Genomic DNA, 26,600 nt, shown 5'->3' on the forward strand with positions numbered 1-26,600 from the left:
GTGATTTCGACATCAGCTACAGTCCATATCAGCATAATAAATAAGGCTATATAACCTTTTGATAAATGTGAAGTCTCAGGTCTTCAAATTTATTCAGTGCCATCAGTTATCACATTATTATTTTGATATCGAAACCACAGTAAGGATATAAAGTATCTATCATGTATGCTCCCAGTGGGCTCGTGTTAGTGAAATAAATATTTCTCTCCTAGTTTATTAGTTCTGGCCTAGTTATTCTGACTGATTGTCCTGCTGTTATATAGGTGACTGGTAGTCGATTAACTTGACGTGCCAGTGTGTGAGGGGTGAACACTTTTGAGATATTTATGATTGAATTAGAGTCCTTCAACGCTGTTCCTGTTCAGTGATTTAAAGCCCCCTTGTTTCTGCCTCACAAGGCCGCTTGTTTCGAAGACTCTGGAATGTTTTGCTAAACCCGGTGACTCCGACAAGCACACGCCAAACTTGTTTACTTTGCTTGTTCTACCGCGCTCCCTCACCTCCAGTCTTTTTCTCACTTTCTCCTTTTAATACATGAGCTCACTCAATGTGTCTTTTGACTCTCACGTTATAAGACCCCTCTCTGTTTTATTGAGCCAGCAATTTCTAATTGGTTCTGTCTTTGTAAAACTCTTAACCCTGAAGAAATGTTTCATCCAGGCAGCAACACTGCAGCTTTCACCATTAAAGTCATGTCGACCATTTAATAACAAGAGATTTAAGCATTGCTGATTATTTTTGATGTTTATGCGTGGAGAGAACATTGCCAACACCCTTAAAAGACAGAGAAGAAGAAGGTCACACACAGCATATGTCCAGCTTCAATCTGCGGAGTCGTGAGCAGAATCTTAATGAGCCTCTCCTTTGATTTCTGTTTCTCTTCGCCCTAATCATCACTGGAGTGGGACGTCTAGTACTTTTCAGCAAGACCACTAGTAGCCCACTTGATGCACGCACTTGACTTCTCATTGTTCCATTCGCTGCCCATGCTTTACTGCTGCAGCAGAGAACTCGGGCAAACGCTCGTCTCCCTCACATACTCAAAAATCCTGAACGAGTCTGCTATTTTAAGTGTCCATTGACATTGTACGGAGATGAGGAGATGACAATCACAGAAATCCTGATTTGGCAAAGCTCGGGATTCCGAAAGTGGCGTGCACAAATATTTGCACACATTGTGGAATTCACTCCTGCCTCGGCACTGGAGAATGTCTGATTTCACACCGCAGACTTTCAGGCCGGTCCACTCCTACACCTTTCCTCCCTCCGTCAGCAGAAATAGTGTGAGTGCTGTTGCAAGCAGTGCTGCTTTGTTGGCAGAGACAGAGCTGTCTTTATTATCATGAGTTACTGTGTGCGGTGCGCCTTCCCAGCTTTTAATCAATGCTACTGGGTTGATTGGTGGTGCTGTTTTAGGAACTTGTCATGTACTATCAATATGAGAACCAGGGAGGGAAAACGGAGATGCTGCAGTAGAGTTGAGAGAGATTTAGAGTTAGATTCAGAAGCATCTACAAACAATGATGGCATTTGCACAATTAAAGGATATAAAAGCACAATTGAGTCTTCAATCCATAGAGGACAGGAATGGTATTATCCTGTAATTTGTGTCAGTGTAGACAGATGGTGGCTTGATATTGTGTAATTATTTGTGGTTTGATGATTGCTTGATTAACTGCAATTGCTATACTATAAAGGGAGGGAGGCCACCCTTGAAAACAACTCATGGCAATTTTATTACAGGTATGCATTCATGTGTAACCTTAAATGAAAATACTGAGAACAAAAACCTGCACATAACAAATAAACAGTTGGAATTTCAAGATGATGATGAATCTATTGGCATATCCTCCATGCACATCCTGCAGTCCTTACCAGTGAGGTATGAGAGAAGAATGGAAGTCAAGGTCAGGAACTAAAGAGTAATGAGAATGGATGTTAATCGCTTAACTATCAGATTATTAGTTTGGTTTGTAAAGTGTTCAGCATCTTCAATACGCAACGTTGTAGTATCTGTCATGCTAGTGATGTAGTCTCTAACAAGACTTGTGATATGAGACAAGAGGAAGATGATGACGTGACCACTCGACACTGGTCATTAGTTGTAAAACAGCCACATTCCAGAGGAATCTTTTCCAGATGGGTACTTACAAAAAGTTTTAGTGCCCCATTAAAATGGTCTCATCTCTGATGACTTAACTGCTTCTTGGGGTGCCTGATCTCATGGTATGTTGTTTGTTTACTCTCCAGTGGGCCTTCATTTCCTGTGAGTCTGCTGCCTTTGCGAATCTAGCAGCTCTCAGTGGGTTAGCAATATTTAATTTACTCTTTCAGTCCACAGGGGATTTTAAGATAATCCTGATCCTGTTGATTGGTTGCATTCTTTTACAATTTTGGAGCAACAAGTTTTGACAGTCTTTTGATTTATTGGGTTAATGGGGATGACATTGATCTCAAAATGGAATTTAACTTTACCAGAATGAGTAAATAGGAAAACAAGATTTTCATGCATTGTGATTGATTGATTGTCCCTTACTGTTGGTCTGTTTATTAGTCAGGAGAGAACCAACTCAGTTGTCAAAATATGAGAATCCCAAGAACCACCAAAGTATGAATAATAATATTGTGATACAAGCACATTAAATTAGATCTTCCTAAATGAGCCGAGGTCAGGTCAGTGTTTTCAGAACACAAACAAACTGACACATTTTCTCACATGTTATTGGATAAGAAACCTACTGAGGGTCATCAAACTCTCCTTTCAGGTGAATTTAAGCAAGACTGTATCATTTTTGGGGGGCATGTGTGCACACAGGTTTTCCCCAAGCACAGTCAAATAAAATCCCAGACAGTAGTCTTTCCTTAAGAAGATAATCCATCTTCACAGCTGATTCAAAATGTTTATGGAGATTTGTATCTTGAGCTCACAATAGACCACTTTGTTTCTCATGCGGGTCACAAGACAGCACGAGTCACAGAAGCTGATGGAAAATAAAACTTTAATAGACATTTGAGATAGAGTATTAATCAAAGTATCATGTTTTCCAAGAAAGGAAAGCCAAACAGTAAAAGAATTGGAATAACAATATATTTGAGCAAGAACTGGTGACATAGATAATTCTTTACACATTTCCGTAACCACTCATCCTGAGATGCAAATAAAAAACTTTGCCACAACAGTGGAATGCTTCTATGTATTTCTACAGTCAAGGATGTAGTTGCATGCCTGGCCTTATAAATTGTTCCCAGCGCTGCAGCATCAGTACTTTGATTTTAAAACAACAAGACTAAAACTCTACAGCCATGCTAGCGGCTCTACAAGGCTGTACTTAAGCACAGTGGTGCTTTGAGTCAAAGTCCAGACCTACCAACCAACATACAGACCAACCAACAGAGTGACATTACCATTCCTGGAGTCATAGCCTGATTAAAAATGGGATGTAAGGAAATAGAAATGGACTGAGGGTGGGTAAGATATTAAGAATTGGGAAGGAAAGAATTTACAGATGGGTTTTTCAGAATAGACCACCTCCATCTGACCTGATTCTTGACTCCTTATTACCTCTGCACTGGAAAGTGACTGGTATTTGTATTTATGAGGAGGTTGACAGCCACTCTGGGTCCTCAGGCAAAGGCCTTTTTCCTTTTTCCATCTCCTCATACGTTCCGATCTGCATTTGTCATTGTGTTAGGGAGGACTTGAAGATGCCTGACAGTTGAGAGCATATTACAAAATATAGCAGCCTGGCCAAAAGGACTATTTCTAAAGTGACCCCTTTAACATACACTTGCCCCCAGGTATTTGTTAGATCTGATAGAGTGTTGTAAATGTTATGGCCTCTGATTGTTCTCTCAAAATCCAGTTGTGGTCCTTGGACAAAACAGTTTCAGGCAATTAGATAAGATCTTTATGGAAATGTCATTCCAAGAAAAGTGTAATCATCAGTGGATCCTCAATAATTTGGTTGGAGGTATTGAGCTTTGAGGACCAAGGAAAATGTTTAAACTGTTCTAGAGAGCTTTTGAAGAAGGAGTTATGGATGCCTTCGGGGCTATTGCTGGTCCCTTTAAAGCCTTTTCTATAAATCTCAAAGGAAAGTTTGTGTGAGCGCAACACTGTGATCCATCACAAGTTGTGTTGTGGACTATCACCAAATGCCATCAAGTTAATCCAGTACTGAATATTTTTCTGTAGCAACTTTCCAGGATCTTTATTTCTTATTTCAAGTTGTGAAATGAGTGGTTGGTCAAGTGCTGACATGGCTAAACTTCATTTTGAGTTTTGTTCCCTGCTCATCCTGACAGAGACCTCCGAGGAGCTTCAACATTATCTCTCTTTAGACCAAGACACCCACTTAATGTCCGTTTCTCCCTGTGATCGAGAGGTGTTGTGGGTGACCTTTCACCTTGTAGTCACTAAGGGTTCGTAACCCCTTTGCCACCATGAATGGGTGAACACAAGGCCACTGGCTGAGTGTTGTCACCCTCTGTGTCCAGGCCGACCTCCACTCTAAGTCCTTACAGCTGGTAATAATACAAGCACTAGAGCGCTTAGCATTAGCATGTTTGGTAAGTGACACTTTGACAACTTAATGTCTTTAGTGTGTGTGTGTGTGTGTGTGTGTGTGTGTGTGTGTGTGGCTGAGGTCAGGGTCAGTGAGCATAATGTCCGTCCAGCGTGTCTTGGACTAAATGCCCTGGCAGGTCACAAAGCTGCCATCTACTCCCTCAAACACAATATTTTTCCTTCATTGGGTGTAACACAAAGTAACAAGTCCATGATGTCCTTAGCCAGGCATTCTGGGAATGAGGCATTCTGGGAGTTAATGAAAATGGAATAATGATTTTGCCTGTTATGACTTTATACCTAATTATTTTCCTTACAATTAGTCCTTTGTGTGTGCCAGCCCCTTTCTCAGTTAGCTTTCATTTGAAATAATACTAGTGGTAATCATGTTGGGTTTTTACCTTTCTTTCTGCAGGGTCAATATAGATGTCACGTGAACCACTTGAGTGGCTCTCACCAACATGCAGGCACTGAAACATGAGCTAGAAAAGCCTGGCTGTCTGAAGCCTCATGAGCATGACAGTTTTGAGGATCAAGTTCAAAACCTGCGGGTGAATAAAGCCAGAACACAGTAACCCAGCAGCCGCTCTTATTTACTTGTTTCGTGCTTGCCTCATTGCCTTTAAGCCATTAGTACTAAAAGGGAGGAAGCAAAGGGGGATTTTGTCCTGTTTTTAATGTTTTTTAAGGCCTGAACATATTTTCATCAGACATTGACGTGGTTTGGTCTCTCTGTGGTCATAACATCTCAACACAAGCATTTGAAGGACTGTTGAACACAGAGGTCATTGTTTGTAAAAAGTTGTTTGTGACTCGCACTAAGATCATTTGACCTTGAATGCAATATTTGCTATTTGAGTAAAAAGCTGTCATCTTTTTACTCATCACAGAATCAGCAGAAATATTTTCAACTAAGGCTATTATAATCCATAATCTTAAGGAGGCTTGAGTCTGTTAAAAAACATTTTAGCTATGCTAGTGAAGCCCAGGCACCTGGATTTAATGTTGGCATCTAATGTTTCTGCAAACTGCAGATAACTCGTGGCATATCACCTTCACATTGTCGACCCAACTTTTACAGTGGGACATGATGGAGGGGATGATTGGTGGCATAATTACATCCAGATTTACAGCCTTTTTTGTTGCATCCAAAGCTGACTATTCTTCAGAGGAAGGAAGACCATCTTTAGCCGTATCTGTGCCGTGTTTTCTTTTTAAGAGACCTGGGGACATTCCCAGCCATTTTTGCTACCAAAAAAAAGCTAGGCTATTTTAAGCCAAACCCTGATGTTTTCCTCACCCAAACCAAGCGGTTTTGGTGCCTTAACCTAAGCAGACCATAAGCACAGTGTTGTGACTGGAGAGATATCGAAAATTGATCCTAAACAGCATTAAGTAGCAACATAAAGAAACATCAAATTTCAAATTAGAAACGTACTTAGCTATAGCGAACATTTATTGTGGTGATTGGACTGAACAGCAGTGCCCCTAAAATGGAAATGTCAGTTGGTCATTAGGAAGGCATCAAGGTTAAGCTAAGTCCCACTTAAGCAGACTTAATCGCTGCTGCTACCACTGCATTTCAGCGCTTTATTGGTCTAGTCCATTCATTTTCATCACACCAAACACTAGCAGTATTATATTCTCATGTGTCTGCTCTTGTCCCTCCATTATCCATGTTAAAATTTCCTGTCGACTCCTACTCCTTCGTTTTTGGAAAGATGGGAGGGGGTAATCAGAGAAGGGTCAGTATTAGAGCCATGGCCAATCTGTTGGGGCATATGGAGGGTTCTGTCCCTGCTGCCAACCTCAAGCTGGACAACATTAGTACCCCTCGTTACTCAGGAGTTGCGATATCATCCCCTAGGGACCGATGATGCCTGCAGCTCCTGTTCATCACCTAAATTTCCCACCCTGAAACACATAAGTGCTGTCCATTAGCTCCTAAAGTAAATAAACTGGCTGTGTCTATGTGAAGTCCAGAGAGTGAAAAGGTGGGTTCAGGGTATCAGGGCTAATCACATAAAGTGTTAAAGTGTATTTAAGTGACCAGACACAGTAAGATTTAGACATTAAGCATTTAGTAGTGTGGAATCGTGGAAGTTATAGTCTTCCTTGGTAAACAACCACCACTACCATTTAGTCACCAGTTTTAACATTTTTGGAAATGTTTGGGATAAATAACATCCCTAAGGTCTTGTCGTTTTAAAACATTATGATGATGAAATGTTACATATTATATCTTTAAGAAAATGAAATGTGTCACTCTCCATTTATAACAACTTTCTGTCCACTGCAAACCTACAGGATTGCTGCCTTCTCCTCACACATCTAAACATATACACTAACTTCCTTCTGTTTATTTGTAGTTGGCTGAAAACACCTGATTCCTTAGATTCCTCTGCAGTGGATTTAGGTCAGCTATGCATAAAGACAAACATTTACATTTTACAGCTAAAGTAAGCCCCTTCATAATCATATCAAAAACCTTCCTTGTGGGTCAATGCTTACAGAAGGCTTCCTTTAAAAATACGCCAGGCGTCCAAACAAACTCATGCACATACGTATGTTTGCTCAGACTTACACAAAAAGCTATTTCAAGCCTGAATCTCCTTGATTCCTGCATGTGTGAGGCATTTGTCTTGTGAGTCTCATGTACATCTCTCGTTTAGTAGGTCACGATTGTCACGTGAGATCGACCACTGACTGATCATCTTCTTCCTGCTGTAATTTTTCAGCTAAGTGCTGAAGGGATGAAAGTTACTTGCACAAAAAGCTAAATTAGAGACTAGAGAAGCACTTCAATCTCAAGTGTTTTACCTGGAGGAAGCACAGACCAGTAATCACTGGGAGTACACCAGCACAGGGTATTTTTTCAAGATACAAACTTCAGTGACACTAATATATCTCTGTCTTGGGCTAAACCAATATTGCAGTAAATGATATGGAGATTACAGTGAACGAAAGAGACACATCTATCAAATGTATCCTGTTTGGCTCAGGCATCATTTCCGTATCCAGATTTTTTAAATAAATTATACTAGCAGTCAACAATGAATCAGAAATTAAATTGATACAACAGATGAGGAAAACGTGTTCTACTGAAAAATGTATTTTAGGTGCGTGTCATATTTTTAGTTTTGGCATAGGATTCGTCACAGTGTGTCAGTCTTTTATCCCATCACTCTTTGATCTGACGTTTCTCTCTCTCATCTGATCTCCTGAAAAATGACACAAGACACAGGAGCTGGATGAAGTTGGGAGCTAGAAGAAGTCACTGAAAGTCAATCCTGCTGGCGCACTTGTGCAAAAAAGCTTCTGGATCGGCGATAATCTCAGGGGCGAACCTGGTTTGTGTTTGTCATGACAGCCGAGATGCTTGCACGACTTGTCACGTGGCTCGCCAGGGTCGAGGTTCAAAGGAGGTCAGGGGTCAGGGGTCAGGGCAGGGAAGACTCAAGCATGAACTTCCTGCATTACTCGCTGGCTGATTCTGCACACAGAGAGAATGGACATATGGGACTTTGGAATTTGGTCTTCGCTCCATGACAGAAGTCAAAAACAGGAAAGAAAATAGAATAGGGAAGAGAGTTCTGTACTTTCTATTGTCAAAGGTGTTATTGGACACCTCGGTATGGGCGTGCACATGCAGGATACACAAGCATTAATTTAAAGATAATAACATACCACTCACATGGACAGAAAAAACAAGCATGCGTCCACAAAGGCACACACATTCACACTAATTTCTTTCATCAGATGTCAAATATCTCCCTGGAGTATCCAACATGCATCCACTCCCAACTTGTTCCTCATTCAAACTGACTTAACGCTCCACAGTATAGCTGCAGGGCACGTCATCTCATTGCATCTTAAATCTTGCACCCAAGGCCCCATGATTCATTGCTGTTGAAGGGTACCTGGCATACGTTTGACATCTCTGCCAACTCCTCCAGCCGTATGCCAGCTCCGCCTATACTCAGAGCAATTCATCATGATGTCAGATGAAATCAACAGGCATTACATTCTTAGGTGCAGCTGTCATTATGTATTTGTTCAAGAGTAACTATTTTAAACCTGTCATCACTTTAATGAGGCGAACTCGCACACTAGAATCCGTTTGGATGCACATGTGGTAGCCATCAAAGTAGGGAAGATGTCGCTGACAAAACAATCCTACCTCAAGGTCTGTTTAGTAGCTGTTCTGAAGCCTTTGATCATATCACATGATCTCTACTTTAAGTGTTTCTTGTCCATGTTGGCCTAAAAAAGGAATATCTAGCCAACACCGCGGAGAACAGAATTATTCCAAACAGTAATTATTAGGCCTCACTCGGTTTGGAATAGGAATTCTGGAAATTTCCAGGCATTACGGCACAGCTCAAACTGTTGATGTGTGTTCGTTTCACAGCCATATGGTTGGCATCATTAACCACTCCCAAAGTGTTCACTTGGTTTCCCAAGCAGACCTCCACCTCATGTAATTCTTAGAAAATGTGGTCACACACACAGTAACTCTTTATGTGTTGAAATGCTATTTCTCCAGTTTTAGAGGCTGGTAGAAATAAATCAGGCCAACTCGTTTCATTCACTTTAAGCCAGTAACATCTGCACTGTACCATAAAATGTTGTTTTTGAGTCTAATGAGAATAATCAACCAGCGTTTGCAGAAAAACCACAGCAGTTTTAAGGCATTTAAGTCAGAATAGAGGTTTCCACATACTTGCCATGTTAGCTGTAACACCGAAAGATTCATTTCAGTTTCTGTTGTTTGTTGTGTGTCTTCTTCAATCTTTTCATTGCCTTTTTTCTGCAATCTCATCTCACCAACTTTACTGGGCCTGCGTGATAGTTCCGACCTGTTATCTTTTGTACGTAAATTCTTTTGTCTTCTTTTTCTTTCCTGAATACCTCTCGCTCCTCCTCTGCCCCCCTGCTTTTCTTAGCCTAAAGCAAACCATCACTAATCTTCTTTCCCCAATGCGTGACTAATAAGAAAAATATGAGCAATAATCTGGAGTCTGCATGTGTGTATGTGTTGTTTTGTGTGCATGTGTGTTTCTTTTTTGGCCTTCCTTATCTCAATCAGGACATTAGAATCAGCTGCTGATCAGTAGATTTCCTTTGTGAAAAAGATACTCGTGACTTTGTTTCATAAAAGCTGTGACTATTTTACTGTGCTTGATTTAAAAGAGAAGAAATAGAACAGAGAATATTTATTTATACTATGAATATAAACTACAGTACGCCTGCCACCAGAAATGTGTGGTGGTGAGAAAGCTTTTTTTTTTGTTTATTTTTTTTTTTTAATACTTTATATTATCTAGAGAATTCCTTACTGTGGAGACTAAAGGACCACTGAATCATGCACATATGCGTATATTTAACTTGCGTTTCTGTGTTGTAATGTACGTGTGTGTGTGCACCTACACACTTGTTTGCTTTAGGATTTACACATTAGTGCTGGCCAATAATTCTCTCTGCCATTGTCCGAAATCCAAGGTTGAGAGCAGAAGCCACATATGGTAGTGCTTTGCTGGGAAACAGGGATTTAACTTCTCTAAGATGTCAGTCATGCCCAAAGAGTGAACTGAGTAGAAAAAACTTTCTCTTTTCAATAGATACTATTCACTAGAGCAGTTCAGGGCTGAGATGTAAGTGGATTTTTTAAGATGTGATGGAAAACCTTGGCCGAATCTGATTTGACAGGGACCTGAGGACAGTCATACCCAATAAATCTTCATGCATCAGCTAGTCCGACTCACCGGATGAAGACTGCTGGTATAAGCCTGCCAATGGCTGACTATTTCAGTTGGCATTCTGCTCCCCTCACCCCATCTGTGTGTTAGCATTTATAAAATCCCTGTATACCGAAAACGCCAAGTTAGCCTAACCCTAACCTGGTCACTAAGATAGCAGTTGTTAACTTTCCTTTTGTAGGGGTTTAGCTGTTTCAATGGCATGGCTCACCTCTCCGACACTATTTTTCAAGGGCACTGTCGCGGCATCTTTGGCTTTGAGCTGCTCAAGACGATAGTAATTGGTTACAAGAAATACAAACAAGCCAGAGCATTTTTTCAACCTATAGCAGAATGATAATGGAGACAGCCAGACCTTTCTCCAACACGACCACACTTTTGTGGGGCTAGGTCTGGCTATCATCATCAGCAGACTCACTCTGGTGGCAAGACAAAACAGGACAACCAGGTAGACAGCTGGAAGTAGACCCTGGGATAATTGGGTACAAATGAAAATGTATTTAGACCCTCACAGTATGCTGATGGCATCATGAATTAATAAGCAGCTTCATGTGGCCATACATGTACTTGCTCAATTATGAAGGACCACACAGTCAGAGCTGATAGTGAGTCCACATGGATCCACTGTATTAGACATATTGACACACAGGCCAGAGAGCTGTAATTTGCGGGTTTATGGTGGGTAAGCAGAATCTATATCTACATGTGTGTTCTGTGTCTTCTTTATGGGCTCTACATGGACTTAAGAAAGAGTACTTGTTGCCAAGGTAACAGCTTATGGGAATCCAAATAAACATTAAACAATAAACGTCCAGGAGAAACCAGGGACAGTGTTGCACACTTCACACACGTAAGACTTTAATTTGCGGTCGAGCTCCTGGCACTCTGATCACATGGTAAAAGGCTAACGAACCTGTGTGCATTCATACAGTGTGTGTGTTCATGAATGGTTGTGTGTTCGTGAGATCACTTGACATGCCTTGAAGTGCAAGAATAATGCCTATAGCATCTGTACTCATATTCAGTACTTGTCTCCTTCTGATACTTATACTTCTTTAGTTCTTTGATGTTTTTTGAAAGAAACGTTCATGGTTGGAGGTTTCTTTTCAATCGATCTTGTTTTGAGAGGAGACCATTCGCACCTTGCTGAGCTTCACAAAATGTAAAACTTTATGCATGTTTTTTTTATTTAAAAACATAAAAATGCTGTGCAAAAATAACGGTTGCTTGTGTTTGCATGCGGACGTGCAGAATATTCAAACCCGCACTCAAGAATCATTAACTTCACATGTCTTTATCCCTGCACAGTGCAAATCTTTAGCCACCCTTATGGTGTATTTCTCCTGCTTTAGTGCCATAATCTAAATTACTGCTGTGATAAACAAATACAATTTCACCGCTGAATGGATAACCCAACATAAAGCTGTTGTTTTTCTGAACCCAAGCACCTGGTTGAAAAATACATTGTAGTGCAAGACCGATCCATTGTTTGTGTAAGTGTGTGTGTCAGCCTCCTGCCTCTATTGTGATCGTGGTCAGTCCATCAAAGCCCGGAGAGGGTGTCGGCGAGGCATTTGGGCCGCTTGTCTGCTTCACACTTCCTTTGTTTGTGTGTGTGTTTGTGTGTGTGATGGTCCAAGCCTCTGTCTCCCTGCACTTCCTCCTGGCCATTGTGTGTTTGGCAGCATACGCTCTGCGCCCCCCCAACCATGAACCCAATCAGTGTCTTATTGGGTTGATCCCCCTCGACCATGGATGAGCTATTTCTGGAGATTCCTGTTATGGAAAGATTATTCCCTGCCCACCTCACTCATTCGCGCTCTCTCTCTCTCTCTCTCTCTCTCTCTCTCTCTCTCTCTCTCTCTCTCTCTCTCTCTCTCTCTCTCTCTCTCACACACACTCACACTCACACTCACACACTCTCTCACACACACACACACACACACACAGCAGTTAAACTCATTATCTCAAACTGCATCAGTGAAAGGCAGAGGACACAAACTTGTCATTGGAAGAAATTAGATTCAGGTTTCAAGGACAGTGGCAGTGCCTTGCTTCTGAATAAAACACAATCTCACACACACGCAGTATAATGAGAAAGTAGCACTGTAATAAATACATAAAAGTCACCTTTTTCCCTGTTATTGATTACTTTATGGGCTTGTGACAAGCATCTTTATGACTTTATTATCAGAAATTCTCAACCACAAAACAATATCAGTTCAGACACTTGGAATACACCTAACATGTTCACCTCCATTTAAGAATGGCCTCTATGACCTCTGCAGGCACATCATTTGGTTATCTCTCTTTGTGAGTCTCTGTTGACACGGCCTTGGGTGTTTGTCTGTGTTTTGGACTGACACATCCGTCCGCTGACCCTCACCTGGCCCCCATGTTTGGGGTTTAGGGATAGCAGAAGAAGGGAGCACAAACCCCAAGGCGAGCCCAGAGGAGCGCTCTCCATGGCGGAGGGAATTCTTTCATCTTTCTTTCACTTTCCCATGTGTGTTTTCTCAGTTGTTTTGTCTCTTTTTATTTCTGTTACAGTAAAGTCTTTTTATTCTCGTTAGTCTTTACATTTTGTTCATGCTCATTTTCTTTATTTTTTCCTATTGCAAACTCCCCCTGTGTCTCAGAGGTCAGAGGTGACACTGTAAAGTTTACAACCTACAACAGTAGCTTCACCCAATAACCCATTAGCAACAGGTTGGAGGAGGGGCATACAAGGTCACATTGATGCAAATCAAATATCTGTATTTTATTTTTTTTTATTTTTTTTTTGTTCAAAATAAAAATAATAATTTAGAGAACAATAAAGAACTGCAAGCCCAATTTTAATATAGCCTGTTACCACCTCAATGTAAACAGTCATTTTCGTTGAGGGTTATGCCACAGTAAATCCGATGTCTTAGACATGTTGAAGAAAAGGGCTTAGCATTCTTCTTGTGTTTGTCTGTGTTAGCATGTTGCAGGATGTCTGCATATGCATTCATCTCCGCTTTACAGTACCTGCACTCAGTTTTGCTTTGATCGTCAACCACCAGACATCTCCAGTCTTTCTTCTTTGTCTTTTTCCTAATCCTTGTACATTTTTTTTCTGTACTTGGGAGACTGTTGGTGGCATTGTTTGTGGAAATCAAGAGGACGTTGGCTCAAGAAACAACTCCCGGAAAACCAGATTGGTTAGCATCCCTGTCACCAGCATACAATGTTAGCAATTAACATTCTGGAAGGAGGTGGTTTTATAACAAGCCAACAAGACTGTGGGGACATTTCCGAGTCGGACATCCTCCAGTCGTTTCATGGTGATCAAAACAGGTATTTTAAGCCAAACCATGACGTTTTTCTAACCCTAACCAAGGGGGTTTTGTGCCTAAATCCAAGCAGAGCATAAACACAGCATTATGACAAGAATCAACCCTAAACAAATGTAAAGTTACAACATAAAGATATGTTAATTTTGGACTTGTCTGTGGTGTTGCAGAAAGATACTTAGCTAACAGTAATTCTGGTGATTGGGTTGTTGTTAGACTTGTTAGGTAATGTCATGATTGATATTGTTTTTTATCTAATCAGAGGGAGGAGGGGGAAGATTTGTGGGCGGGCAAATCACACTACAGCACGGATGTATTTGTGTGGCATGAGCAGACATTTTCAGTCAATTGGGGGATATAGCAACCATAAATGTTAAAATATGAAGTCACTCGTCAAGAGTTTCCGATCAAGCAATATTTATTAAAACAAGCTCCAACAACTGCAACATGCGACTTCTTTCAAATGACTTGACAAAAAAAGAAGCCTAAATTTGTGCATTACAATGAAACTTTGCAACTATGTTTACAGAAACTAGAGACATGAGTAAGATTTACTATGACTCATGAGATAATCCATGTAACTTCCCTTGAAATATGCCTTAAAGGTAAAAGTGTTTATTTGCATTCCCTTTCGAAGGAAAAGTTAAATATAATGCAGGTTTAATCCCGCGTGTCTGCCTGCTGTAACACTGATGCATCTCCTCATTTCCTCTCTTTTGTCCAAAGCCCTCATTATACCGCTGTCTATTTGATCTGTATCTGAATCATAAGCCAAACAAGCGCCTGACTCTGACGAGCTTTGATGAATGAAAATTGTAGACGCTCTAAAGAGACACACTCATTTGCCCCGGAGCAACTGGCAGCAGCAGCAGTCTGCCTGTCTGATCTTTCGCACTTTACCACACACATTCATCAACAGTCGCTGGCATTATTGGGTATTTATCACCGCAAAACAACTTGAGAGTGCGTTACCCCTTCGACTTTGCGCAGGGTTGTTGACCCATCTCAGGCGAGGGTAGCTTTGGGTCGGGGTTTTGGGTGCAGTCACTGGGTGGTCGCGTTTTTGCGGCTTAGGGATTTGGCCTTGTTTGGTAATCTCTCTTCATCTCTCCTTCCCCTCATTGCGCTCTCTCTCTCTCTCTCTCTCTCTCTCTCTGTCTCTCTCTCTGTCTCTCACACACACACTAACAGACCATAATTATCTTTAACCTCCCCCTTCAGGTTACAGATTTAGAATAAAAATCACAAGAGGTTATTCCTCCGTTATGTGCTCATAAGGGTCACGTTTTCCATTTGAGGTATTATTTGATATTTGTACACCTCCGCTCATCAGCTGACAAAATGCTAATGCTTTCGCTGGATGTGCTAATGGGGGGCGAAATGTAATAATTTTTGAATACTGGCCAAAATGTGTCCTAAGCACATAGCTGATGTTGAATGCTTCATGACACTCATTGATTTAAATCAGAAACTCATTTTCAAAACTAGTTTTTATAAAGTTGCTTGCAAATTGTTGACAAAGAAACTTTATGAAGTTCCTTGGGCTTGGATCAGATCAAACACCAAAGAGGTTTAACTCACTCTTAGATAAACTGTTATAATGCTCCGATAACTGAAATCCAAAAAGACTTATTTGGGATTTGGGAGGTGTAGTGCTGCATAAAAAAGGTACTGTCAACACCAATTACATACCATATATAAAGCTTGTAAAAATCCAACGTATTAAACCAGGTTTTTACAGCTTGTGTCTCTTGAGTCGCACCCTTCTGACTCATGTCATCAAAAGAATGTTCATAAGCTACTCTCACAAGATTAGAAAAGTCATGAAATAAGAAGGTGATACAATTTGTGTTTTTTTGTCTTTAAAATTGACTTGTATTTCTAGGACATGAATCATTCATGTGTTATGTAGGTATATTTGAAAACTAGGTGATAACATTTGTGTTTTCACAGCTGAGGCATTAATACAAGTATTATTTTAGTATACCAAACACATCTAGTGATTCCCACTGTCTGTTATGCTGTATAGACTCATGATTTTGCTCACTTTATTAGCTCACAGAATCCCTTTTGGGTGAATCACTTGTGACTCCTCAGTCAGCTGGGACCGATACAGCAGCCAACAACAGACTGCACTGTTAGCCAGGATTTTCTGCATCATTCTTTCCTCTGCTCGCGGTCCAAGCCATGGATTACACGTATTTCCCTGCCACACGGTGACTCGTCTGGCTCTCCCTTTTTGCACCATCTCAGCACCAGCGTGTCACCATGGCAATAACACAGAGCTGGCTGATGCCAGACGCTGACCTCGTTGTGGAGTTCTTGGAAATCTGTGGATGAAAAGCCCCCAAGGATTGAGGAGGAGAGGGGAAAATTGGACTGAATGTTTTGAAATGGACCAATTATAAATAAGTATTATGTGACTTTTCTCCATGCTCTTACAAATCCATGTAAATCTGAACATTATCAGCAAGGCATCAACTTTTATTATTATTTTTTACCTGAATGAGGCATGGAAAAAATATATTTAGACATAGAAATCCAAAATGTAAATCAATCCTATTGTTACAGTGTAATTAGTAATTCAAGTAATTATCCAGACGTGCTTGTAGATGCCTCCAAGGTGCTGTGCTTCTTAAGTTTTTACATCATCATCATACTTCCTTGAATCCGCCCTGCATCATGAGGACAAATTGTGTTGTTGTTGGTGGTGGTGGTGGTGTCCGTGCGTCAGGCGCGGCAGGGGCAGGACTTTAGGGCATTACCATACCTGCAACAGTTCTCTTTTCACTCCTCCACTTGCGCTTTTCGGACTAATCTCGCTTCACAAAAGAGCTCCAGTTGTCTCAGTCCCAGTTGTCTCCAGTATTTTCTAATGATATGCTAACTGGGTACCAACCTCCGGGTCAAATGCTGCTCGTCAGGGGAGCTGGTTGAGGTTCAGACGATGTGGCGAATAGGGGGGAATCCCGGGGAGCCCACATAATCACTTTCGTAACATTTGTTTAGCATATTTTAGGTAATATAACTTAAATTGGTGAGGAATACAAAATAAGAAGAAGATCAACATAAATGAATAGCCAAAGTGCAGAAGAAAGTTGAGAGTCGATCTGGTGTCATTGCTTAGCGCGCTTTAAAGCATAATTATGACATGTTAAACGTCCCAAAATTCCCACACACACATACTAATATGATCCGCTGATCCCGTTCTGAGTGGATCTCCAGCTCTTTATCAGGTGGGGAGCAGCGTAGCAGGGGTGGTGTGGGTGGAGCCACGGGAGAGTTGCCCATTCCTAAAGCTTGAATCACTCTACTCCGTCCCCATTCACATTCCTGCCGGGGGACCGCTTCATTCAGGGACTCACGGCGCTTGGGAGGATTTGAAGATTTGTGGGATTCTGTATATCGCAGCCAAATCAAATTATAACCATGGATTTACGGTCCTGCGTAACGCTCAGAGGACATACACAGCAGCCGGCTGTGTAGTTTAAAGTTTTCTTTCTGCTGGATTTATCATGCGGGCTTCGCCTTTAACAGTGGAGTAGACCTGACCGGACAGTCATAGCCTGCCGGGGCGCAGCCGGGAGTTTGGTTTTATGCTCAGGCTGGTCGCGACCCAGACATTAGAAGATGATATTAACGCGTAAGTCAATTCCATTTCATTACCATGAGTGTTTAGAAATGATTATTGTTGACCGCGTTCTATTCAAAGTGAACGTGCTAAATACATTCACCCCAATTTCCTGTTCATCCAGCAGAAATATAGCTCACTTTTAAGCGTAAGTAGTATTCTCATCTTCGGTTGCTTTCAGTATGTAAGACTCTGCAGGTTTGCTTACATTTCCCCTCCAACTAAAACAGTCTTTAAGTCGCCTTTAAGTAGCAACGCTGCGGGCTGTCAGATAAGAAATCTCCGCGCTTTGCGCATAACTCTGTCTCCGGTGTGCCCACTCACCGGTAACATATACGCAAAGATTTAAAATTTAATGCAAATTACGCACGACTCCGTGGAGCCTGCGTTTTTGACTTCATGCAAATCTGTGTTTAAAATCTCCTTTACGCGCACTGGCACACAGCGGACGGGTCGTGTTGGATAGAACTTTCATCCGCGTTGTGAAAAACGAGTTCGAGAAATTGGAATGTTCAGCCTAAATCGTGTTTAGTGTCTTTTAAGATTATCAGAAGGTGTTGTACCAGTCAGCGACATTTCTGTCATCCCAGTGCCTCCAGTTTGTTTAACTGCTCTGCGCCTTTTGCCTGCCGGACTGCCGACCTTTTGCTAAAAGGGGGGGGGGGGGGGGGGGGGAGATGATGTGTTGTGGCTGTATAAAAGCCCGTTTTCAGTGCGATGCTGCCAGGACCAAGTAGATTTGTGGGCTCTGGCTCTTTGTCTCAACTGTTTTAACTATTTGTTCCAACACATGGCTCCTTATCAGCTGCCTCGGGTGTGGAACAGATAGGAGAGCACAGTGAGCTTCAGTTGAGCAATATAACCATGAAGAACGTGCTCTAAGACACTCACAGACATTATGATGGAAGCTGGGTGAATATTACCTGCTGTAACCACTAATCTTGGGACTGTCTGACACTGATACTGTCTCTCCACACACATTTGATGAGTGACTCTTTGCAGCAGATGAGCAAGTTACACAAATACTCACATTTATCTGTCTTCTTCTAAATGTCTCCTAAACTTTCGGTCCGCAGCTGGACTAGATTGGGGTTAGCAGTTGTGGTGGGAGAAGAGCAAATAAAGGAAACACACCTCATCTGCGCTCTTTGTGAAGCAGGAAGCGAGCAGGGGCCTTATCTGAAAGATTTACATCCAGCTGGCACCTTGTTTCTTCATGTCCTGTGAGGAGACATATGTTCATGTTTTGTTCTTACCTTCCCTCTGCTGAAGTTACTCTGGCAGTGCCGGTATCTGTTTCTGAATGAGGGTACACAGTCTGTCATCTGGCCCTGAAAAGCTTATCATAGGTTTTGAATACATCTGGTCACCTGATCCATGTCTAGGACCCTCCTTGTAAGCATAAATCTTTCGTCAGGGGGCACTGGGTCCTTTGGGGTTAGCTCTGCGATGATCCGTATGGGCCAGCTGTGTGTTGCATTCGTGCCTGCCCCGGCTGGTGGTAGATAACTGGAATGGACCATGGTAGTAACCTCATTATTCTTTCGTGTGTGTGTGTCAACAGGGCCATAGCTTGAGGCCGGCCAGATGGCGATATTCCTGGCATCGTCTCACTTAGCTAACAGCCAGACCCTCTCAGGGAACACCAGCTGTCTCAAGCGTGGAATCACAAAACCTAATACCCATCAGGAAGAAAATCTGTTATCGCCCATCTTGGCATTCCAGTAGAGTACTGGAGGGATTTTAGATTGGTCACGTCAAAAAAAGCTGTTGTCTCCAGTTGTCCTGATGCTACGGTACCGATTCAAGCTGTCAAGGACGTTTAGTTCATTCATTAGATAGTTTAATGGATCATGAATCAGTCAGAAACATGTTTTCTTCAAGTTCATGAATGCATCAGGAGTTTGTCCCTGTCACCGTTGTGGTGAAGGACAAACATTGGCAGCGTCTAAGGCTCCTGCCTTTGCTTGTTGTAGATAACTGCTGAGCTACAGAGTCTGGCCTGCTTTTATCACATCACCTGTCTAGACCCACTTTGCAGCTCCTTCAGAACAACCCACTTAGACCTCTAGTTGATAAGAACTCTCTTGCCTGCCTTTTGGGTCGTTTTAAAGGCGGCACTTTGAGATCCGGCGATGATCGGATAATTCCAGATAAGCCACCTCAATTCACAACAGTTGTTAGTCAAGCATTCTTCTCTATCTGCCAACTTCAAAGACGCAAGCCTGTTGATAACTGTATTGAGACTCTTGACCTCCAGTTTGCCATGTATGTAGCAGAGCCTTTGAGGCGGGGAGCAGCATCCTTTGTTTGCTAGCTGCTGACAAACTCCCACTGGAGCTGAGCATTCAGAGTCGGCCAAGCCAGACCCCGCTGCCTCCTGCGATGGAGGGAAACATTGGTCGGCAATTGTGAGAATTTCCTGCCACAGGAAAAGGAGAGAGGAGGAGGGCTGAGCAGAGTCGAAGTAAGGAGAGAGAGGTGAGGAGATGAGGGTGAGAGCAAGGTAAAGAAAAGCAAAGAATATGATGGATAATTTTAGAGGTTGATACCTCTCATCAGTCGGTGAAGCTTAAACCCTGACTGGCCACTCACCAGAACAGCTTTGGGCAAATTCCAGGGGAAAAGCCTCTCGTGATCCATATGAAATCTCTATTAGCATCGGCTTTGCTCTTATTAGTCATGTTATCTGCTGATAATCGCTCTCATCTCTCTTTCCCACTGAGAAGGAGTGTGTCTCACTGTGCTGTTTTTGCTCATTCACATCAGCCAGAGCTAATGTGTGGCGAACGTTCCAGCTGAGAGGATTTGTCTGCACTTCCATCCAGAAAGTAGTTAGTCGTTTGGTCTAAAATGTGTCTAAATAATCAGAGGAAGTAGCATTTTTTTTTCCATTTAACTTGTCCTGATGATGATTAAGCCACATAATGCACATCTGTCTGTTCCGTGGACCAACGGACATGCTACAGACTTCCTGTGTGGCCCCCTCAGCAGGACCAGGAGTTCTGATCTGGTCTGTACACAGATTCAAATCAACCCATCCAGCTGTTGTCCATAAGCCAACAAGGCCACAACCAGGGCCAGTATGACAACCAAACAAGAGAGAGGTTTGGTTTAGCAGAAGGTTATCTTTTGTAGTCAGGGAACTACATGCTTCTGTTACCAGATGTTGCTCTGGTGCTCTTGTGGCTCTTGTCTGCTGCCTTTGGGTTGAAAATGACAAAGTTCTTGTTGTCTGGTGTGTATTTTAGAATATTTACATCTATCTGCACTGACTATACTTTCAAACGGTTGCTACACCATTTAACAAAACAAAGCTAAATGTAAACCAAATGTCTCCTAAATGTGCTGCTGTGTGGTCAATTGTAGTGTACCTTCTTTGTGAGGTTATGTAGTATTTTCAGTTCTGGCTTTGAATCTTTAGTGCTGGCCTGACTCATATTTGTAATCTGTTGCACTTCAGCCAACTTGGCTCATGTAGCACAAGTATCAACATCATTATCAAGGTAGAGAACGTCAGCTTTCTAGGTGAGCCTTACTCAGTGATTGAACATGTTGAAGTGATTGCTGTGAGACATATTTGTCCAGTGTGGCTTTGTAACTGTCTTTAACCATGAGGACATTTGGTTAGTGCACACAATCACCGGAGCCAGTGTTTGTCTTGGCTGCCTCTGCGCCTATTATCTGGCCAGGAACAAACGAAGGCAGGGCCTTTCAGCCGGGTGGTCGGCGGCCACTGCAGCGCCGCTCAGCTCTCTTCCTGTGAGGGAAGCAGGAAGAGGAAGTGAGGTAGTTCCCTGGCGAGGGCTAAGGAATTGGGTTGGACAGTGAGGGAAGAGAAAAAATAAAATACATCCTTGAATCTCAAGTTATGGAAGCAAACTGAAATATAAATGATTGGCAGGGGTTCTGTAGGGTGACATTTTTATGACTAGAGTGGCTGAAATATTCTTTTAAACCTCTTTTATGGCTTTGTTGATCCAGATTTCTTTTTGTGTTTTTAAATCCAGATACAGAAAGACTATATATGTGTGTGGCTCTATTGTTAGGTTGTTTGTGCCAGATGCCCCATGCCCCTGTCCACTTCCTGCAGCCAAACAAAGGATTGAAAAATATTCTTGCTTCACTCTGTGAATGAATGGGGACACAATGTGGTGCAGTGATAAATATTATTCAGTTTTATCCATCAGCCTGGTGAATACTGTCATTATTTTGTTTCCTATGCTCACCGAGCCCACATTATGTCATTGTAAAGTAGATTTGACACACATTCTAGCCCAATGGGGTGTGTCACTGGATAGCTTCCCTCCAAAGGCACTTAATGGATCCCATAGCCTTCTTTTTTGGGGTTTGGGGGTGGAAAGCTAACCATGTGTTTGTATGTCTAATTTGCATTTCAATAGCTTTACTGTCTTTTGAGTGGTTTGTCTTTAAACATGAGGTTGGTCTTTGCAAACACACACAGACTTGCATGTGCACACACACACATAGATACACAAGCAAACACGAGAATCTCTAGCCATACGCAGTCCTCGCTTTCAAGAATGTTGGTATAATTGCCCTTTGGTTTCTACGTTCCTCTGGGTTCACTACGCTCCAAAAATACTCAGCTCAACACACCCACCGAACACACAGCTTCTGAGGCATTCCATCTCACATCTGCAAGGAAAAGTAGAGCCCATCTGTCAAATACAAAAGTGTTGAAACATAGTTGTTGATGTGTTATGTGACACGTGGATGCATGCTGGTGTCACAGTGGTTTGCTCAAGGAGTGCTAGCCCCTGCAGTGGCAGAGGGGAGACTCTGTCTTGGTCGTGTCACACCTTGTTGTTAGTGGGTTTGTCTGCCGTCTAGGCTTGTTGTTGGTATGTAAATGCTCGTATATGGTTGAGCCCAGACCCCTTTGCAACAGTGGTTTTCTTCTGACATCACTGTCTTTTCGAAAGAACTTTGTGGTTTACCTCTTTTTTGTCAATGTCAAGCCAATTCTAGCTTGTTAATGTCTCACTTGTTTGATTTATTGCACACTTATTTCTTTATCTCTACTAAAATAGTAAAGAGATCTCCTTTTATGCTCTTGTTCTTGTTCTTGAGCTTGAGCTAAAAAAAAAATATAACAATTACTTGGTGTAATTTAGTCTTGAAATGAGGTGGAACCTGCCCGACTGGAGTTTTGAAGATAAAATAAACTGCTCTGCATCTTTTTACCGGTGGTTACTATTAGCTCAGTCACGCTCAGCCAAACACAGCTCTCCTTTAAAAGTGCAAAGAACATTACCACAGAAACTTAAAACTTTCCTGTCTGAAATTCTGCCTCCGTGCAAAGTTCTCGTTTTGGTAACAGGATTGGCAAGTACTTCCCTTTCGTGTTTTGCAGCCATTCTATATGTTGTCACTTTCATCCATGGTTTACTAGTGTCTCTTCCTGCCTTTGTTCCACTGGTTTTGGTTTACAAGTCTCTCTCAAGGTTGTGCTACATTTGTACTTGCTGTCATTCCACCTAAGAGGACGTTGTAAAGTCAACTCCTTAAGGCCTGGAGACATGTTTCTGTCTCTCTGCAAACTGCTTGCTGTGGGGGTGAGGAGGCTGGGGTGTTTGCAGCCATTTGCCATATGTCGACTAAAGGGACTTAGCAGATAATTGGGAGACATCACCGTGGCTCCTAAAGCACAGTGGACCTCAACATTCAGTCGGTACTTAGCATACCAAGCCCAAATGTCACACCTTGTGTTTAATGGGGTTATGGACGAGTTTGTCAGGCAGTGTTGGAGAAGTGTTGTGGTAATGTTCGATGTACATCTGATATGTCTGTAAAACATTATTTTCTACATGCATCTTAATCTACAGAGGTTTATGTTAGACTTTAGATATTGGCATCATAAGGGAATAGAAGCTGGAGCACATCACTGCATTCAGAAGACATCCCCAAAAAAAAGAAAAAAAGTTTTAAAACATTCCAATGTCAAAATGGCATAGTCAGAATGGCATAGTCATATCTATGTTAAGACCCTTCACACAGGCATTTTCTGTCTGACATCTCTGTGTGAACAACAAAAGCTTCCTCCTTACATGGTTAAGGAGTTTAGGTGGCATACACTTTGGGTGTGAGGCGAGTGAACACAAGTTGCACAAATGATGCCTTGAGCTATAGGTTTAGAGGCATGTGAGAGGAGAGTGTGAGATAGCTAATAAGGTCAAGGAGTTCAAATTTGATAAGCTGCGGGCCTGCCGAAGTGCTCTGTTCTCAAAGTTTTGTCTTCCTTTGATAATTTCAGAGGATTCTCTGTTTTTAAATTGAGTTAATTTACACTTTAGCTCTCGTGACGCAAAAATGTTTTTCAGGTTGTTTTTTGTGTTTTTGTACGTATACTGTAATTTTCTTTCCAGTTGAGTTAAAGCCTCCTCCAACACCTAACATGTCTTCCTATTGTTCCACTTTGTCTCCTCTGCAGAGATCGAAGCCAAAGAGGCCTGTACCTGGCTCCGAGCAGCAGGGTTCCCACAGTATGCCCAGCTTTATGAAGGTAAGGACCCCAATGAGAAACCCCTGCCCCCACTCTCCCACCTCACTAGCAATAGTGAACATATAAAGGACCAAAACATTCCACCATTCTTATTGGTGTTGGTATGAAAAAGCCATAGTTGAACTGGGAATAATCAGTCTGATTTTCCAAGTTATGTTGTTTCTTTTGTTTTTTCTTAAACATCTACAAGCTGAAATCATTCAAAATAGACAGACTTTTCTGTGTTTCTACAAACTGAAATCACGTTATCAGCTAAATAAGACTGTAGTAGTCATTTACATTGTGATTACACAGCCCGTTAGTATTTTGTCCAACTCATTTTAAAGAGCACAAAACACAATGCGTCTCTGCAAGCAGACGCACTACACATGGCATAACATTCCTGAGGAGCAAAAAGGGCTGTGCTTTTTCATAAGTTTCCTTACGTTGCTGTGCTCATGCAGTTAAAGCCACACAGACCTTTGCTTCTATATTCCAAACATTAACTATTATGTAACCTCAGCAGTAACTCTTTGAGAACCAAAGTTCCTTTCTTAACATGTTAATATAAACACAAAACATGTTTTCTGCACCCTGTAAAGTTACTCATACAATAACAAATGGTTGAGAAAGAATGCCTTCAGTTTTAAATACACACTCACCAAAATACATCAAACATTCTTTACACTCCATATAGCTGCTCCAGCTATACTATGAAGCTGCCAGTTGCCGTTACGTAACTACAGGACGATGATAGCGGGACTATGCTGCCTCTGTCAACAGGTCATTGCTCGTTGCCACTTAACTGTGGAAGGTTTTCCTATTTAAACGGAAAGCTCATTGTGTTTCTGCACAGGTGATGAGGCTGTTTTTACACGGACGGCAACACAAAAGTGCAAACCCACGATCAATCACTGTGCGGATTTTACACCACTCGCTGGTTTGTCACTTTTCTCCAAGCGAGTTAAGAATTTGTGCCGATGCATGACACATTTTTCCCTTCCTTGTATCCATGGGACAATCTCTATTGTCTGTGCTGTCAAGAGTATTGCCCCACTAAAGATAAGTAGACTGATAGGCCTGTTCCAGTACAGTAGGCTAAAGGTGCTGGCCTCTCTTAAATGGCGTTTTCTTATCACCATCGTCCCCCCTGAGGGTTTAGAAACAAGATTCCCATTTTGGGTTGGGTCACTGCATTCCAGATCTTAAAATCCATCCATCCAATCCCTGTAGCTGACAATTGCGCTTAAATATTTCATCTGATTCAAGGCACACTTTATTTGTGTGTCATTACGGTGAATAAATGATTCTGTTAATGAAGCAGACCAGGGGAGAAAGAACGAGAAGGAGAAAAGGAAATGGGACCTTCAGCAGAGCTGGAGTACCTATTGTCATTCTTCAATCAATCCCCCTGTTTTCTCCCTCTGTGCTCCACATCCCCCCTGCCTGCCGAGTCTGAAAGCTGCAGCTGTGTTTGTTTGGTCGGCTAAGACGCTACTTCCTCTTTTAGCTTTTCATCAAGGCTGTATGGGGGAGATGGTGGGACGGAAGGTGGTGGGTGGGTATTTTTTAAGGCTAGGGGTTGTATCTTTTGGTTTCATCTGAGCATACTTTTCTGACTCTCGTCCTGTTTAGATGCCCAGTTTCCCATTGACATCTCCTCAGTCACCAGAGACCATGACTTTCTCGATCGGGATGCCATCGAGGCTCTCTGCAGGTGAGATAACAAGTCATACCCAACCTTCTCTCCTTCTTTTGATGTTGTGCATCATTCTTCATATTCTTCCTCATTTTCTTTTTTGGTACTATCTCTTGTGAAACCATGAGGGCATGACTTCAAAAGGAGGCATGCCTTGGAAAGTTGCCGATGAGATGAAAGAATGACACGATAAGCAGCTTGGGGCCATGCGCTGTACCTTTTCCTCTCATCATTCAGTTTTCTATACCCATACCTTCCTCTCTCGTTATTTTCTTCTTCCTCCGGGGCTGTTTACCTCAGTCATTAGAGTCTTTTGTATCGTCCTGGCAAGCACATATCGCACTCTTACCTTTGAATGCAGCATTTCTACTGTCACATAGTGCTCTTTACATTCAGTCTTTCTTTTCATGTTGTAGGAGCCATAGGAAACTTTGCCTTACCACCCGCAACTTAAGAATTAATTAATGCTTTCAAAGTTTCAGACATGATAAGTAACCACAAGTTTCACTGACTGGGTTTGCATTCTTGGTTCCCCCGCCATATTAATTTGCATATGAGGAGGAGGTTAATGGCTCTTTAATGGAGTCGACTTCTTCATCAAATTCCGACTCAATAATAAACCACAGCAGGTGTCCCTCCATACATCTGGAAGCTATCATCTCAATGTCTCCTCTCTTGGCAGCCTTTCACCCCCCTCCCCACAGCCCTAGTTCCCATCCCTTCATCTCTCCATTGTTACATGATCTGCTCTAAGAGCTCTCCAGAGGCTGGACCCCACCACCCTCGCTCCCCTTCTCCAGGTGGCTGTGGGGATAAGCTTTCTAACCCCCCCCCCTTCCCTCCCCAAGTTGTCGTCGCCACTCCAGCAGATTTCATTCTCCTCGCTCTCTCCATTTCTGTCTCCCTCTCATTCTCTTCCCGCTCATGTGGGGATTATCCTTCAGCAGCTCATTAGCCAGCTTGGGAGCACCCAGGGCTCACCCTCTGTCTTTCTCTTCCCCTCTTCAGTTTTTGCATCCTGTTTTATCTTTTCTTCCATCATACATGCTTTTGGCGATGAGAGGATTTGTGTTTCAGGAGAAAATGTTTTGAATCTCACTTTCAAATGTGTTTGTATTTGCA

At 42.2% G+C, this 26,600-nt stretch overlaps 1 protein-coding gene across 5 annotated transcripts in view; it reads left to right on the forward strand.

The window, feature by feature from the left end:
* Nucleotides 1-26,600, forward strand: part of dlc1 (DLC1 Rho GTPase activating protein) — a 96,696-nt gene that overhangs the window by 54,113 nt on the left and 15,983 nt on the right. For 4 of the 5 annotated variants that reach the window (XM_030442929.1, XM_030442851.1, XM_030442763.1 and 1 more), the window contains 2 exons: nt 23,729-23,800; nt 25,415-25,496. In XM_030442929.1, coding sequence (XP_030298789.1) covers nt 23,729-23,800; nt 25,415-25,496 — 154 coding nt within the window. Of the gene's footprint in view, nt 1-16,955; nt 17,287-23,728; nt 23,801-25,414; nt 25,497-26,600 lie in introns of those variants that run through there. The other variant, XM_030443075.1, reaches the window with a different exon arrangement.

Source organism: Sparus aurata, chromosome 1 (assembly GCF_900880675.1).
Source record: "Sparus aurata chromosome 1, fSpaAur1.1, whole genome shotgun sequence".
NCBI classification, from domain to species: domain Eukaryota; kingdom Metazoa; phylum Chordata; class Actinopteri; order Spariformes; family Sparidae; genus Sparus; species Sparus aurata.